Source organism: Chiloscyllium punctatum, chromosome 10, assembly GCF_047496795.1.
Source record: "Chiloscyllium punctatum isolate Juve2018m chromosome 10, sChiPun1.3, whole genome shotgun sequence".
NCBI classification, from domain to species: Eukaryota; Metazoa; Chordata; class Chondrichthyes; order Orectolobiformes; family Hemiscylliidae; genus Chiloscyllium; species Chiloscyllium punctatum.
This window is the reverse complement of record NC_092748.1, coordinates 30491734-30509679: the sequence shown is the minus strand read 5'-3', so window position 1 is coordinate 30509679 and position 17946 is coordinate 30491734. Positions and strand designations below refer to the sequence as shown.

The 17946-nt window shown below is 40.8% G+C and overlaps 1 protein-coding gene across 1 annotated transcript in view; it reads left to right on the top strand.

Annotated features, from left to right (window-relative positions):
• col6a3 (collagen, type VI, alpha 3) overlaps nt 1-17946 on the top strand; it is a 152092-nt gene that overhangs the window by 114776 nt on the left and 19370 nt on the right. Inside the window, exons 33-43 of the mRNA XM_072578754.1 lie at nt 4135-4197; nt 4289-4351; nt 5562-5612; nt 8091-8126; nt 8227-8289; nt 9958-10020; nt 12692-12724; nt 12810-12846; nt 12967-12978; nt 13073-13557; nt 15602-15689. Coding sequence (XP_072434855.1) covers nt 4135-4197; nt 4289-4351; nt 5562-5612; nt 8091-8126; nt 8227-8289; nt 9958-10020; nt 12692-12724; nt 12810-12846; nt 12967-12978; nt 13073-13557; nt 15602-15689 — 994 coding nt within the window. The remainder of the gene's footprint in view (nt 1-4134; nt 4198-4288; nt 4352-5561; nt 5613-8090; nt 8127-8226; nt 8290-9957; nt 10021-12691; nt 12725-12809; nt 12847-12966; nt 12979-13072; nt 13558-15601; nt 15690-17946) is intronic.

Genomic DNA, 17946 nt, shown 5'->3' with positions numbered 1-17946 from the left:
ACAGTAAGGATCTGAAGTGAAATCAGTTTGGGATAATCTCAATTTAGTTCTAAATGGGTTCAGATTGATGACTGAAACCTCCCACATAATTTGTCATTAAAAAATTAGTAACCAATTTCATTCAGGTCTCTAGCTCAATAGTGAGAAATAGAAATTTTACATTTTAACTGGTCTTGTTTCCTTTTATAAGAAATGCAATATATTTGGGCTCAGTTTGCATAATCAGGTAGAATATTCATATCTCATATCAGCATGACAGAATAATAATCCAGTCTGATGTTGGAAGAATACGAAGGTCAGTAACATTACATCAAAATATAGAGGACAGGGAAAGACCATTTTGATGCGACTCATCTGCATCAGTATATTGTTGGAGGTGTTTTCTTTCAATTAAACTAATACCACATATGCCAGTTCTGGTGGGTACAATAGGTTTCTAGGGCATTATTAACCTGGCTAACACCTATGCTTCAACAATATGGTGTTTATAGAATTTGTTGCTTTTGGAGAATTATGTGCGGAAATATGTTTGCACATGTACAATACAATTGTGACACATTGAATGAATAATCAGCCCTGTTGAAGACCATTAGATATGTAGGTGATGGAACACACTCTTCCTTACCCTTGTACCTTTGTCCTTTCATCATTATTAGTGATCACTCAGATCGAGTATGATGGTCCTCCATCAGGACGTCTATCTGTGAGTCTTCAGATGGCTGAAGAGGCCAATGCAGTATGGACATTGGTGGGTGGTAATGATGGTTGGAAGTGTTGGTGGGTGGGCCTTCCTGATGTTCTGTTGCTCCTTGCACAAGAGTCCCTTTGGTTCAGTGGCACAGCGGTGATTGTTTTGGTGCCATGCAGCTGATGTTTCCAGACATACCTGATGTTTCTCAGTGATTCTGATTTTGTAGCCATGTCCTCCCAGTTGCTGATGTGGATGTGGAATTTCTTGAGGTTGGTCAGGATGTTACCTTTGCAGTTTTGCTTTTGATCACCAGGGGCATGCTGACCTTCCTTCAGCTGGGACCGCATGATCTATTTTGGGAGGTATGATTTGGGTATTTGGATGACATTGCCAGTCCATCGGACTTGCTATTGAATTATGGTGGTGGTGATACTGGCTATTTGGCTTCTTCCAAGACCCTGGTGTTAGTGCGTTTGTATTCCCAGGTGATCCACAGGATGTTTTGTATAATCTCTAGAGGTTCCAATGCTTTAACGTGCCTACTTTAGGTGTTCCACATTTCGGCTCCATATAGCAGTGTGGAAAGAACAACAGCCTTTGTAAACCAGATGGTTAGTCTGTGCCTGGAAGTCATAATCGAAAAGTGTGGTACTGGAAAAGCATAGCAAGTCAGGCAGCATCCGAGGAGCAGCAGAGTCAATGTTTAAGGCATAAGCCCTTCATCAGGAATGTGGGCAAAGGGGACTGAGAGATAACCATGAGGGTGGGGGTGGGGGGAATGTAACTGGGAAAGCAATAGGTCGATGTAGGTTGGGAGATGGTGATAGGCCAGATAGAAGGGTGGAGCAGATAGGTGGGAAGGAAGATTGAGAGGTAGGACAGTTCAAGAGGGTGGCGCCGAATTGGACGGTTGGCTCTGGAATGAGGTGGGGGGAGGAGAGATTAGGAAACTAGTAAAGTCGATGTTGATGCTATGTGGTTGAAGTGTTCCAGATGTCGCCTTGACCTGTCCTACCTGACCATCTTCTTCCCCACCTATCTGCTCCACCCTCCCCTCCGACTTATCACTATGACCCTCCACCTGCATCTAACTATCACTTTCCCAGCTACCATCCTCACCTTCCTAACTATCTCTTAGCCTCCTTCCCCACCCCCCAACATTCCTGAAGATGGGCTTATGCCCAAAATGTCGACTCTCCTGTTCCTCGGATACTGTGCTTTTCCAGCGCCATACTCTTCAACTCTGATCTCTAGCATCTGCAGTTCTCACGTTCTCCTAGTCTGTAAGTCATGGTCTTCAAACACCCATCTTCCTCGAGTCGGGTGTAGGCTTCACTGGCGCAGCTCAGTTGGTGTTGCATTTCAAATCATTGTTGGTGGAGGAGATACAGCTGTCGAGCTATGGGAAGTGATCCACATTTTCAAGGGCATTCAAGCTGTTCAACCTTAATAGGCTCAAGGCTTAGGGCAAGGCCACAATCACCTCCATTTTGGAGCTTCAATATGCTGATGATAATTCCATCACAGAAGCTCTTGTTGTTAACCCTTATTGTAGGAAGGGTGGAGGGACTGTTGAGTGGTGGTTGATAGAGTACTAGAGTTTCTTTTTATGTTGAGTAAGACCTAAGAACTCATGTGCCGAGGCAAAGCCATCCAAGATACAATGGCATTTATCTTCTGTGGATAGCAATGCTGACTGCATATTGAAGCTCTAAGGTGGAGATGATGGAGACCTTACCCTAGGCCTTGAGCCTATTAAAGTTGAGCAGCCTGCCATCCATACAGTAAATGAGTTGAATTGCCTTGGGTAGGTTTTGGCCAGTGAGACAGAGGATGGCGACAATGAAGATGGTGAACAGGATGGGTGTGGTGATGCAGCCCTGCTTGACACCAATCCCCCCCATCTCCACAGTGAAAGGCTCAGATGTCAATCCACCGTTGCTAAGCACTGTCACAGACACAGCATCATGCAGCAGCCTCAGCATCCTGATGAATTTATTCAGGGCAGCTGTATTGCAACAGTATCCACCACAGAGCCTGGGGGTTAACTATGTCAAAGGCCTCAGTTAGGTCGATGAGGCCGTGTAAAGCAATTGTTTCTTTTCCTGATGACATTTGTCTTGTCATTGACATGCTGTGAAGATCATGACTATCATTCATCTGGATGGGTGGAGGCCACACTGTGATTCAGGGAGCACTTCCTCAGATAATGGCAGGAGTCTATGGGCAAAGACAAGGACAAGTGCTTGCCAGTGGTTGACAGAAGGGAGATGTCTCTGTCATTTCCACATGAGTTAACTAGGGTGTCCCAGATGGAATGGTCCCTCCAGAACCTGGAGGAAGCCTTCTAAGAATAAGCGGAATTGTTGGAACACTTGCTAAGATCAAGCTGCCTGGCTGATCTCTCCTATTTCCGAAAGGAAAGTACTCCTGTTTAAGTTCAGAGTGAAACCATTTTAATTTGTTTGGAAGAATGATTGAAGGAATATCAGCAATTGTTTCTGAAAGACTTCAGAGCCAACTGCACATGGTTAGTGATTTGACCACATGTGGCAGAACATCAATCAACAGTCTATGGAAGGTTCTGTGTTTTATTCTTTTGTATTCAAGAAAGCCCATAGTGATTTTTTTTGTTTCAAAAAGCCAATCTCTGCAGAGAAATCTGTTAATTTTTCTCTTTTACTGCAGAGAGAGAGAAAGAAAGAGAGAGAGAATCTGAGAGATTTAGAGAGATAAGCATTTATACTTCTGTATTATTGACTGTGTATTTTAATTATTTAAAAAAAGTTAATAATTAGTCAAGAATTGTGGTTCTTCAGAAATCTGGTTGATAGCTAGAGACATAGAGTCGCAGAGATGTACAGCACAGAAACAGACCCTTCAGTCCAATTTGTCCAAGCTGGCCTGATATCTTAGATTAATCTGGTCCTATTTTCCAACATTTAGCCCATATCCCTCCATTCCTATTCATTTACCCATCCAGATGCCTTTTCAATGTTGTAATTGTACCAGCCTCCACCACTTCCTCTGGCAGCTCATTCCATACACGCACCACCCTCTGCCTGAAAAAGTTGCTCCTTTGGTCCCTTTTAAATCTTTCTCCTCTCACCTTAAAGTTTTGGACTCCTCTACCCTGGAGAATAGACCTTGTCTATTCACCCTATCCATTTTGTTAATTAAAACTTGATGTGGAAAAGTATTTTAGTTTATGTTTTGTTACTCATGGAATAGTGGGACCAGAGTGCTAGTGTTGGTCTAAACAAGAGGGAGCTTTAACTAACCTTATTCCTATTTCCCTAATAGTGACAGTTACCTCTATGAATATGTAGTTGCACTCATGATTTGAAAAAGAGGTAAACCTATAGCTGTGTTTTTACAGTGATGTGAAATCCAGCTTCCATTATTCAAACTCCTGCTGAAGAAGTCCTGTATTTTATTCCTAGGGAATTGCTGGTCCTGGTGGACCTCCTGGTTCAAGAGGAAGACGAGGGCAAAGTGGAAGAAAGGTATATCCTATTTAAAAATGTTTAATTGTTGAGAAGATTCATTAGTATGTGATTGCTGACATTTTACCTTCATTGATTTATTCCACTACAGGGTGAACCTGGAAATCCTGGTGAAAAGGGTGAATTTGGACCAACAGGTCCACGTGGTGAAATGGCAAGTGCTTAATTTTTCCAACAAAAAGGAGCTTTATTCTATGTTGCACAATACATTTTGGATTTGAATAGAAGTTTTAAAAGGTTTGGTCTATTTAAACTTACAAACACCTTGAGGGTTAAAATCATCAGAGAAACAAAAAGCTACACTGAATGACTTTGAAAATGCCATCCTGCAACAGCAATATGCTGTGATTGGCCTGAACAAGCTGAGAGTGGGACTTCCAGCCCTTGATCTAGTTGACAGGCAGCTCTTATAGTTCTGGAGAGTAGTGGACACTGTAGATACTGCTAGGAAACCTATAAATAACTGACCCATGATGAGTCTAGAATTATAGAGTTGTACAGCATGGAAACAGACCCTTCGGTCCAACTCATTCATGCCGATGAGACATCCCAATCTTGCCGAGTCCCATTTGCCAGCATTTGGCCCATATCTCTCTAAACCATTCCTATTCTATATTTTAAGTGTTAGTAATTTGTAATTTGTTTTTAGTAATTGTATCAACCCCCACCACTTCCTCTGGCAGCTTGTTCTGTACATGCACCACCCTCTGCATGAAAAAGTTACACCTTTTTAAATCTTTCCCCTCTCACCTTAAACATGTGCCCTGTAGCTTTAGACTTTCCCAACTTGGCAAAAGTCCTTGGCTATTCATCCAATCAACACCCCTCATGATTCTATAAACCTCTATGAGGTCAAATCTCAGCCTCGGATGCTTCAGGATAAAAAAACTCCAGCCTCTCCCTGTAACTCAAACTCTCATCCCAGCAACATCCTTGTAAATTTTTTCTGTAACCCTCTGAAATTGAATTATCATTCCTATGGAAAGGAAGGCAGAATTGTGCGGCTGGAATCAAACCTGGATCCCTGAAGCTGCAAGGCAGCAGTGTTAACTATTGAGCCACTATGCCATTAATGTCAAGGAATAATGATTAAATTCTCTCTTGTTGGAAATGGCCACTATCTGGCACTTGTGTTACATGAATGTGACTCGTTGCTTGTCAGCTCAAAGCGTGTGCCACATTTGGACAAGCATTCTTTAGTATCTGAGGACTCATGAATGGCATTGAACATTGTGCAATCATCAACAAACTTCCCCACTTCTATCGTTACTATGGAAGGTCAGAATTTTAAAATTATTGAAAATTAACACAAGGGTTTAAAAATTTCCACTTTATTTTCTTTCCATTCTTTTTGACATTTGCAGGGTGAGGATGGAAGAACTGGCATTGGCGTTACTGGACCTAAAGGCAGACAGGTCAGTCATTTTCTGTGAGCTAAAGGATGTTTGTGTAAAAATGGAGCAAAATGAGATTTCACAGAATGCTGAATACAGAAACCTTTGCTAACAGTCTAAACAGGAATGGAAACAGAAGTTCAGATCTATGTAAATCACTGCAAAAGTATAAAGATACTTCTAGATTTGCCATGTACAGAAATTTCTAATTAATATGCATCAGCACCAATTAGAACAATAGTCAATTAGTTAAAATACAAAGAACAAAGAGGACAAAGAATAATACAGCGCAGGAACAGGCCCTGCAGCACTCCAAGCCTGTGCCGATACATTTTGCTCTTCCATACTAAAACTGTCTTTACTTACAGGATCCAAGTCCCTCTATTCCTTTCCTATTCATGTATTTGTTCAGGTGCATCTTGAATGCTGCTATTGTACCTGCTTCTACCACTTCCTCTGACAACACGTTCCAGGCACTCACTACCCTTTGTGTGGAAAAACTTGCCAAGTGCATCTCTTTTAAATTTCCCCCATCGTATCTTGAACTTGTGTCCCCTAGTATCTGATCCCTCCACACTGGGAAAAAGCCTCAAACTTTCCACTCTATCCATGCCATTCACAATCTGATAAACTTCTCTCACATCAACCCTCAATCTCCTGCATTCCAATAAAAACAAACCCAGTCTATCCATCCTTTCTTCATAGCTAAAATCCCCCGTACCAAGCAACATCCTGATTAACCTTTTCTGTACCCTCTCCAAAGCATCCACATCCTTTTGGTAGTGTGGTGACCAGAACTATACACAATATTCCCAAGTGTGGCCTAGCTGAAATTATATAAAGCTGTAGCATAACCTGTCTTATACTCAATGCTCCTTCAAATGAAGGCAAGCATGCCATAAGCCTTTTGTACATCCTTATCTACTTGCACTGTCACCTGCAGTGATCCGTGGACCTGTATACTCAGATCCCTCTGCCTATCAAATCTCCTAAGAATTCTGTCATTTACTGTATTATTTCCACCTGTACTTGACCTTCCAAAATGCATCAACTTACATTTGTCTGGATTAAACTCCATCTGCCATTTTTTTCTGCCCAAGCCTCCAATTGATCTATATGCTGCTGTATTATCTGACAATCCGCAACACCACCAATCTTTGTATTATCCACAATCTTACTAATTAGACCAGCTATATCTTCCTCCAAATCATTTATGTAGATCACAGACAGCAGAGGTCTCAGCACTGATCCCTGTGGATCACCACTAGCCACAACCCTCCATTCCAAAAAGCATCCTTTCCACCACTGCCCTCTATCTCCTATGACTAAACCAGATCATCTGCATCACCTCCTCAAAAAACGCAATCACATTGGAGAGGCACGACCTCCCCCACACAAAATCATGCTGTAAATGTATAGAAATGATGGATGGATACTTAACATTGGAGTTATAGGCTGCATAAACTCACCTGGATAGCGCTTAAAATAAGAAACTGTCATTGAATGTAACTATGCTATCTTAGCTGGACCTCTTCATCAAACAGTAGTCTTGAAAATATAATCTGATTCCTAATGGTCTCTGACAAACGTATTTGAGTTAGTTGATCTTTTCAAGCAGACAAGAGTGGAAACAGCAGTTATTAGAGTTCCTGCTGTTGATTATAAATGCTAAGCTCTCAACTGTCATCTCCCTTCACTCCAATTATACTTCAGGTGAGTAACTGGAACATGCAAAGAACTTGTTCCAGTGATAGCCAAGTTATCTTCTGAAACTCTGTAGTCAGACTTATGCAAATAGAGATTGAACAGTTTAGATTGGGCATTTATAGTTTTAACATGAGTTCTGATTGGGTTTTTACACTTGTAGGGGTATCTGTATGGATGTGTCTTTGGATCTGCACATCTATTTTTATGAAAAATAATTTGCCAGTAATTTTTAAGCAATTCTCTTTGCAACATAAATTTGAACAGCTATCATTGACGCCAAACCTTTATTGGCAGCAAGATCATGAATTGAAACAAATTAAAATCTATTAACTAATGCAATATATATCAAAATAGCACATAATTGAAAATGACTGGCTCAATAAGCTCTGTAAACCAGGATGTGTTATAGTTTGATGACAAACATATTTGAGTTAGTTGATCTTTGTCAAGGAGCCAAGAGGGGAAATATCAGTTATTAGAGTTCCTGCTGTAAATTATTAATGGTAAGCTCTCAACTTTCATCTCGCATCACTCCAATTATACTTCAGGTGAGTAATCGTAAAGTGCAAAGAATGTGTTCTGGTGATAGCCAAGTTATCATCTGATATTCTGTAAGCAGACTTGTACAAATAGAGATTGTTTGGATTGGGCATTGAAGAGTGCCTTTGCTGATTGTACTGTAATACAATGTAAATAAGTTCATTTAGAAGAAAGGAAACAGCAGAAAGAACGGGGTAAGAAAAGAGTTCCTGCACCAATGGATCTCCAATTCTGTTTTGTTTTTCATTTTAGGGTGAGCCAGGCCCTGTTGGTCCCCTAGGTACAAAGGTAAAGTAAATAATTAATCAAATTGTTCTTAAAGTTTTCTTTTGTGATTGACGGCACGTGGTTGATGCACTTTTAGCTAAGTGTCATATTCCTGAAACAGGGTGAAATCGGAGATGAGGGCACTGCAGGGAGAGGTGGGATGAAAGGAAATCGAGGTCGAAGGGTGAGTCCAAGCAGATCTGAAAATGATGCACCTTGTTATTTTGACTCTTGACTGGGAGGCTCTCTCAGCTACCAAACATCATGTTGTGCAAAGGCATAGGAAAATAATTTACATAGCTGCAACTGATATATCCAGTATTTTTTTAAAAATCTTTATCAGTTAAAGAGGGGGGTAAAATTGTTTGTGCAGAGCTAGTTGCAAAAAATGTAGATTCTCCAGTGAAATCTTTCTGCTATTAATGTGCAAGTCACAAAGGTAGCAGCCCATATACTAACAGTTGTCCTAAGGCATCGGTGTAAGTCTACATTCCCCAGTGTGTCTGCACTCTGACATTTAATTTATAACACTCATCCCCATTTACGATAAAGCATTGGCAACCTTGAATAGCTATGTAAATGGGACAAAATGCATGCCTCCAGAGACAGGGACTACCTTTCATGAAATATGTTTGTTCTGCGTTGTACGAAACACTAATACAATCAAGTTTAGATGATTGCCACTAGCAGGTCACTACTTTGTTTGGGCCAATAGAAAGCTAAAAGACCTGAAATGCTCCCATATCTCTGTACAGTTGCAGGAATGCTGGCTTTCACATCTAGTGTCTATCATTGGCACAGTCATCAAGCATAAAATTGTAAAACCTCCTGAGCAACATCGCAACATCAGAACATGAGCTTGCATTGTGCATTTGGTTTGCTTTCTCCTGGGCAAATTTTGAAACCCACCCATTTAAACTTGTGCAGATTTTCCAATTCTTCTACTTCATTATAGAAACTGAAGCAAGGGAACCACATCATACTGTCCAACATTATCACTTATATAAATGAGATGGGAGATTTGCAGATATAAGGAATTTTTTACATAATTTTTCATTCATTTCATTTGACAGGTGCAGGGTGTCCATATCAAAATATATCTTCATTGCAATAAACCTTCATCTATGTCTCATTTAATATCCTTGTTTGGAGGCTATGTGGTCTAATAGGTGTGCGGATCTGAAATCCACCCATTCTGATGGGATGCGACCTTTTCAGTTAGCTATAGGACCATTGTATGAAATTCATTTTAGCAGTGTGAAGTCAATCTTTTATAGTTGACAAAGGCATAAAATTGTCCCTTATTTATCTTCAATTCACAATGTCTATAACCATAGCTGGAGAGAGAAAGTGAGGAAAAACATGCAGGAAATGGTAGTCTGTGTTAAGCTGTGGTTCTTAGCTGAAACACAGAGCACAGTATCCTTAAATATCTGCTGAAACAAACTGTAACTGAGTTGGGAATAGTTCATACTGACTCAAGATGGCAAAATTGTAAGAAATATTCTATTTCCCAGCTGACAAATTTACAATGAAAACCATGCAGAAATTTGCAATTAAATAAACCCCTTAATGCTGAAATCTAATAGTGTCTAGCAGGGTTCCCTGAGGCCAAACAGTAAAAGGGCTCAGTTGATGAGTACATGTTAATTAAGGAATAGTTAAGTGAGCATTGACTGGTGTACATGTATATGGGGAACAAGTCAACTGTGTTGTTGAAGATTTTAGACTTCTCTAAGTAGAAATAAGCCCCTGACTTGAAAAGCTTGTGCGTGGAGTCTGTTGAAGCAATATTCAACTTCTGGTATTTAAAACCCACCAGTGGTGAATCTATGACTGTTCTCTATTACAGGGCTATCCTGGAGCTCCTGGTGAAAGTGGACTGAAAGGGGAAGAAGGTTTTCCAGGTCCACAGGTTGTCATTGTCTTCAAGTTGTTAAGTTTTTATTTGCATTTAACTAATGTAACATAAAATGCTTTCAGCCTAATATTAAGGTCTATTAGTTCAACAAATGTTGACCTTCATAATTAAGTTAACCCTGGAATCAAAGACTGTCTTTGTATAATCTTGAACCCTTTGCCAAGAGTTAAATACCAATAGAAGTTAGCTTGAATTGCACTGGAAACATTGTTTGCTTTTGTGTAACACGTAAAATCAAACAAAATAGATTTCTCCTAAATTAGACAGATCTGAACGTGAGATGCCAACCTGATAAAGTGACAACACAGGGTGACATGCCCACCGAACAATGGAAGCAGCATGTAATAGTTAGAGTCGAAAGGGTGGTGCTGGAAAAGGACAGCAGGTCAGGCAACATCTGAGAAGCAGGAGAATTGACATTTTTTATCAGGAATGAGGCATCTGCAGTCCTCACTTTCTCCTATGTAGTAGTTGGAGCATAGTGATCTTAAAACCAATGAATTGGATCAAAGGTGCGAAGTTTCTGTCAGATTCAGTCATGAATGGTGGTGAATTGTTAAACCCACACAAGCTGGAGGAGAATCCAGGGACATTGTCATCCTCAGTGATGAGCTCAGCGTGACTTTAGGATCGTCTGCAACCACCTTCAATCGGAGTATCAAATGGATAATCCACGTGCCCTAGTCCTGATATCCTCACTGTCTCAGAAGGCAGCCCTTCACCCCGCTCCACATGTTATTAAGATACAGCTGAAGGAACTTGATAAAAAAAAGGGTATGGACCCTGACAACAACCCATCTGTCATACTGGAGATCCATGCTCCAGAACAATTCACGCCTCCAGTAAGCTGTTCCAGTACAGCTACGACATTAGTATTGGTCAGAGAAAGTGTACAATTATCCAGGTATGTTCTGTTTGTAGAGACAGACAGATGCAGTCCAGAGAATTGCATGTCCATCACTTTTCTCTCAACCTTCTGAAAAGCAATGGGAAGTTATCGTCAACAGTGCTACCAAGTTGAACTTATTCAGCAACAACTTGTTTACTTATGCTCAGTGTGGATTGTCAAGATCACTCAACTCCAGACCTCACTATAGCTTTAATTCAAATGGAATTCTAAAAATGAGATATGGTTGATTATTCCTTCATAAGATTTGAACTAGTGTGGCTTCATGGAGCTCCAGTAAAGTTGGAATTAATGTGAATGATATTTCACACTGCAGAGGAATATGGTTATTTTTGTTGGAGGTCAATCATCTCACTTCTGGGACATCACTGTAGGAGCCCAATGGTCTTCAGTTGCTTCATCAATTATGTTCTTTCCATCATAAGGTCAGGGATGTGGATTTCTCCAATCATTTTTAGTTCGATTTTGAACTGTTTTGGTAATGAAGCAGTTTGTATCCACGCTCAGAGTCGAAAAGTATGGCACTGGAAAAGCACAGTAGGGCTTCATCAGGGTTTATGCCCAAAACGTCGACTGTCCTGCCCCTCAGATGCTGCCTGACCTGCTGTGCTTTTCCAGCAACACACCTTTGGACTTTGACTGTTCAGCATCTGCAGTCCTCCTGTGTCCATGTTCAGCCTGATCTGATATACTCGGGCTAGACCTGATAAGCGACTGTAGCATTTTTGCCACAGAAATACTAGATAGTGACCATCACCAACAAAAAATAATCTAACTATGTCCCTTTGATATTCAACAACATTATTGTAACTAAATTCAACCATTATCAACATTCTGTAGGATGACCATTGAAAATTGGACTAATACAGTGGCTACAAGGGCAGGTCAGAGGCTGGAAAATCTACACTGGGTAACGTACCTCCTGTTTTCCCAAAGCCTGTCGACAAGACACAAGGCAGGAGTGTGATGGAATACCCTTCATGTACATGAATTAACACTGCTCCAACAGTACTCAAGAACCTCAACACCATCCAGGACAAGGCATCCCATCCACATCCTTTAAACAATAGCTTCCTCCGTAACCAGTGTGGTGTGATAGTAGAGTGTACCATGAATAAGATACAATGCAACAACTTGTTTAGCAACACCTTCCAAACCCAGACCCCAGCTGTCTTGAAGATGAAAAGCAACAGGAGCACAGGAGTGCCAGCTTCCCACATTGAACATCATTCTTAGTTGGAAATTGTCTCTCTTGTATTATCTTTCTTTCATCATCACTGGATCAACATGGTGGAATCTTCTTTCGAGTGTGCGCTGAGGGACTATATTAATGACACAAACTGGTTAAAGGTGCTGACTCATCACTATCTTTCACAGGAGCTTAATGGTTGACAATGAGTATTAACCCTGAGTTAAGGCCTTTAAACGGCTATTAATTGCCCAATTAAGGGCCTTCGTTGGTGGAGAGATGAAAGCTGCAAATGGACTTGCTCACCAAACACTGAATTGGCGAGGTGGTGAGAAGTGGGTGATTATCTCTCTGGTGCCATAATACCCAATTATTTCCCCTTCTATCCACCCCACTCACTGTCTTCAGTAATCAACTGCCTGTTGTGGACCTGATCTCTGTCTATTGTTTGTGTATTTACTCTGCTGGGCATTTGCTGATCAATATTTTTGCGAATCATAGTAATTAGTAACCTGGGCATTTGTTGTGCAATTTTGGATTAACCTATTATTTCACACATTGCTTTATAGGGTCTAAAGGGAGAGAGAGGAAAATCCGTAGAGGTAAATAAAGTAATGTTGATCATAACATATGATTAGAATTCTGTTGCACAGTAGCTAATGTGCTTTTGCTTTTCCAATATTTCAGACATGCAACCTTGTAAAACAGATCAAAGAGTCATGCCGTGAGTATTATGGAAGTTAGAATATTTGATTATGTTAGATATATGAATTTGTTAAAGCAGTAATTATTCCAGGTAAAACTGTCTAATTTTTTTTTCCTTTTGTTCTTTTTTTCCTTGCAGCATGTTGTTATGGTAAGTTGTTTTTAATTGAGTGAACATTTATACTCAACAGATTATTTACTGAACAATTGAAACAAAATTCGTTCATGTTTATTCTTTGTTTCAGGTTCAACAGAGTGCCCTGTATATCCAACTGAGCTGGCCTTTGTGATCGATACTTCTAAAACCGCCAGTCAGCTCAATCAGAACAAGAACACTGTCCTGAACATAGTTAGAAATCTGACCATTGTGGAAAGCAACTGCCCAAAGGGAGCACGTGTTGCCGTCCTGACATACAACAGTGTTATAGTCACTGAAATCCGTTTTAGCAGTGCTAGGAACAAGCGAGACCTCATCACACAGATTGAAAATCTGCAGTTTGTGCCATCAAGGAAAGAGTCCAGCATTGCTGATGCAATGAACTTTGTAGCAAGGAACACATTCAAGCGTGTGCGGAGTGGGTTTTTGATGAGAAAGATGGCGATATTCTTCAGTGACGGTCAGACAAAAGTTAAAGAGCTGAATGATGCTATCTCAAAACTTGCAAATGAGAATATCATCTCCGTCTACCTTTCTCCCAAAGAAGATAATGTACTCAGGAGGGCATTGCAGGTACCATTCCACTCATTATTTTTCTCTTATAGATAAGGAAGTGTGTTATGATTGACCAATATCTACATCAGCAAAAATAATTAAAGAAACCATTCTTTCCTCAATGTTGGGCATGGTTCATTGTGCTTATGCTATTTGTATTTTTTCAAATCTTTTTTGCAATGTATGTTTTTCTTTAAATAGGAGCAGAGGTACTCAAAGCATGAATGCTATTTTGTATTAGATGCCCAATATCATGATTGTAAGTTTGTGGAATAGTTCTCATCTCTTATTCTTTTTGATCTTCACAAAGAGTATTTCTTCGCATATTTCTTCACTACAAACAGTAGTTCTTCACTTAGAGATCTTAATGCTACACAGTCAATCACGGTTTATATATCGCATTTTGTTTTCCTTCATTGTTCCTAACTGTGGCATATTAGTGGAATATTTCCTATTCACCATATTAGCCATCTTCTGGATTTGTCCAATTAGGTTGTCCAATTTGAATTAAAGCTAACCTTTTAAGAGCCATGTTATCCTCTCAACAAAGGTATGTTATCCATTATTCTGATACATTTCAAACTTGACTGAGACTGTTCAAACATTTTTCTAATTCTACCCAAAACTTGCAGTTGTGCATCACTATACTATATTTGATTGGCTGATATTACTGATTTAATTGTTCACCTTGCCTATTCCATATTCCAGCTTTAACCTGGATATTCTTAGCACTTCTAATCATTCTGCCCAAACTCCAAAATTCTACGGCTGCTGAAATCTCTTTGCAGTGATCTAAATGTTCTAAATCACATTCATATTTTAAAATTAATAACTACTTCAAAAACAAAACTGTGGCAACCATCTCCTTTTGCATCACTTTCATATGTCAGGGTGAAAGTGATAAGGGGGAGGTTTGATCAGTTCACCACTGACTAGTGTCCTGTACAATCTGATTCATGTGCATCATAATTCGTGAAGACTTGTTTGGAGTATTTAATGCTTTAAGTCCATGTCTATTAGTACTGTTGTTTCCCTAGTTATGTTCCAGTAGAGGGAGGAAGAGTGGGCACTTTGGAGACGTGGACTGGCATAATGAAATGTAGAGGGGTCCTCCTGTTTTCAACAGTGTTGAAAGGTCATCCAAACAGCTTGGTATTTTTAAGTTGCCACAAGTAAATAATGAATAGTTCTGTCAGGGGAATTTGTTTTGGCCTGGCTGTAAATATTTCCTTGCCTGTAAGATCTGTCTAAACCTTTCATTTTTGACACTCACTTGTTATATTTATTATGCTTGTGAGTCCAAAAGAATTGGCCACAAATGATCCAATTCTACTTACTGAAAGAAAACTCCTGTTGAACTCCAGCATTAGGGAACACACCACATTTAACAGAAATCCTCTGGCACAAAATATCATGAAGATAGCATTGATTTGCAGATAATCTGCTCAGCTACACCATATTAATTCAACCACAGCAGACTGTGATGTCCAATACTTGACGGAAAGGACACTTCAGTATGGATGTGCCATTTCTCCATCTTTTTATATTTAAAATAAATCGTGGCTTTTGAGGTCAGGCTGCCACTGAGGTGAAAATGTGAAGGAAATAATTAATACTGAGTTGAATTGGCAACCAGCTGCATATGGTTGAGAATTCCAGTTATCCTCCATCTCCATGAACTTGGCATTGTTTGGGATGGAACCAATGAAGCAGTACAATGGCCAACAGCACTGAATTTAGTGACCCCTATCAATTCACACCCGCCCCCACCAGCTCCTGGCCCTGTTTATTGTTTAAAATCATGTTCTAAGAAATAGATTGAAACCAATAGACAAGATCATTAAGTACTCTTTGCATCCCAGTTGTGTTAATGTTACAGGCAGTGAGGAGACTCACTGTAAGACAGTGCGTTAGCATTGAGTCATCGCAGTGCAAGGATTAATAAATATTGTGGAAATTTGTTTGCTAATTACAGGGGATCGGGTAACTATTTTTGTAGATTGAACATTGGACTTGATGGATTAAGTGCTGTTTCTTATCCATTATTTTTTGTCCGTTTCAGAGAAATGATGCCGGGCTTTCGCAGTTCTTCATTTTCCGCAATGACGAAGCAACACTCAACAAGGTGATGGCATGCCACGTTTGTTTAGGTATGTCAGCACTTTAACTGCTATCTCCGTTAACTGCTTCATACTTCAAACTATTTGGGCATCTTCCTGACCCTATTGTGTTATCGTGAAAATGTCATCCAATTACTTTTTTCCAAGCACTGCTCCCCCATAAAAGTGTTGAATCCTCCACCTTAAGACCAGTCAGGAGATATTTGTGGGTTATAGGTGTCACAATTTTGGAAAGATTTCTATTGTCCAAGGATCATACTTTTTTTTAACGTTTATAGTGGACTACCTTTAAATGCTCCCTTTCACAGTCACTTTTGCCAGGTCCTTGTCACAGTTGCTTGTGACAGTTTCGGTAATAGGTTTTGACAGATCTGCTGGCCATTCCAGTGTGCTTAACAGTTTGAGATTATTCAGATTTTACACACAATCCTGCCTATACTTAAATATTCTAAAGAACACTTACCCCCCTAAAAGAGCATTTAACCACCCTCAAATGGTACCTGATATCACTCAAAGAAACTCCAGGACCATATCCAAAGGGGTACCTTAGCTCTCAAAAGGGCTACTTTGGCGTTAAGAAATGTGAATCAAAATTCAGAAGTTCCAGTTGCTAGGAAATTAGAAAGTGTTCAGTTTTGTTGAAGGATGTTTAAGGTGTTCGGTAGAATATGTAAGCTCCATAATTAATGCAATTAAACAATCTTTCAGGGTGTTGACTTTCAATTGCCTCTTACAAAATGCTTGATTATTTCTTTATCACGGGATAAAGTACACTAAAGTATATTTATGCAGCAGGCAGTAGGGGATGTGAAGAGTGCTGGAGCGAGACTTTGTCCAGGCAGCCTGGGTAGATCCCAAGAAGACGTTAGGCTCCAAAATCAGGCTGGATGGAAAGCCTACCTCAGGCTTCCAATACTGTGATCATGTTTAAAAAATAAAGATTAAAAATTGAAAGGTCTGTCCTGCTTGCTCTCTCAGTCACCCCCACACACTCACCATGGCCTCTCCATACCACACTATACCACATACATGTCCATCTCCCTTATGTCCCTAGTCTCCATGTACTCACCCCCATGAAGCCTTATAGCCTCTATGTCATATTATGCTCATCTACACAACTCACCCCCCTCCTCCTTCCATACCAGCAATAATACCCAAGGCCCTTTGGAGCCCACATGGCAACTAAGGCCAATTCTTAATCTTTTTCCTGTTTGGCGTTGTCCTTCCCTTTCCATGCAGTTTACCTAGTATAAACCCGAGGCAGAATTCATGCTTACAGTGTCTATTGTTGATGTCACTATTGACAAAAGTCAATACATTGAAATTGTTTCAATGAATACCTAATAATAACAAACATTTCACGAAAGCGGTTAATCATATATGGCGAAAGTGAAATGCTGGAGATGAGCATCACGGTGGGGCGGCACGGTGGCACAGTGGTTAGCACTGCTGCCTCACAGCACCAGAGATCCAGGTTCAATTCCCACCTCAGGCGACTGACTGTGTGGAGTTTGCACGTTCTCCCCATGTCGCGTGGGTTTCCTCCGGGTGCTCCCGTTTCCTCCCACAGTCCAAAGATGTGCAGATCAGGTGATTTGGCCATGCTAAATTGCCCATAGTGTTAGGTAAGGGGTAAATGTAGGGGTATGGGTGGGTTGCGCTTCGGCTGGGCAGTGTGGACTTGTTGGGCCGAAGGGCCTGTTTCCACACTGTAAGTAATCTAATCTAACCTTAAAAGAATCGACAGTGTGGTGCTGGAACATCACAGCAGGTCTACGTTTTGGGCAAAAGCCCTTCATCAGGAATGAGGCTGTGAGCCGAGGGGATGGTAAGATAAATGGGGGGGGGGAGCTGCAGGGAAGGTAGATGAGAGTGTGATAGTTAGGTGGAAGTGGGGGTATTGGTGAGAGCTCAGAGAGAGGTAGAACAGATAGGTGGGAAGGAAGATGGACAGGTAGGAGAGTTCATGTGGCAGTGCCAAGCTGGAAGGTTGGAACTGGGATAAGGTGGGTGAGGGGAAATGTGGAAACTAGTGAAATCCACATTGATGCCATGGAGTTGGAGGCGGAAGGTGAGGCGTTCTTCCTCCAGGTGTTAGGTGGATAGGGAATGGCGATGGAGGAGGCCCAGGATCTGCATAAACTTAGCAGAGTGGGAGGGGGAGTTGAAGTGTTTGGCCACGGGGTGGTGGGGTCGATTGGTGCAGGTGTCCCGGGGATGTTCTCTGAAGCGCTCTGCGAGTAGGCATCCTGTCTCCTCAATGTTGAGGAGACCGCATCGGCCCCAG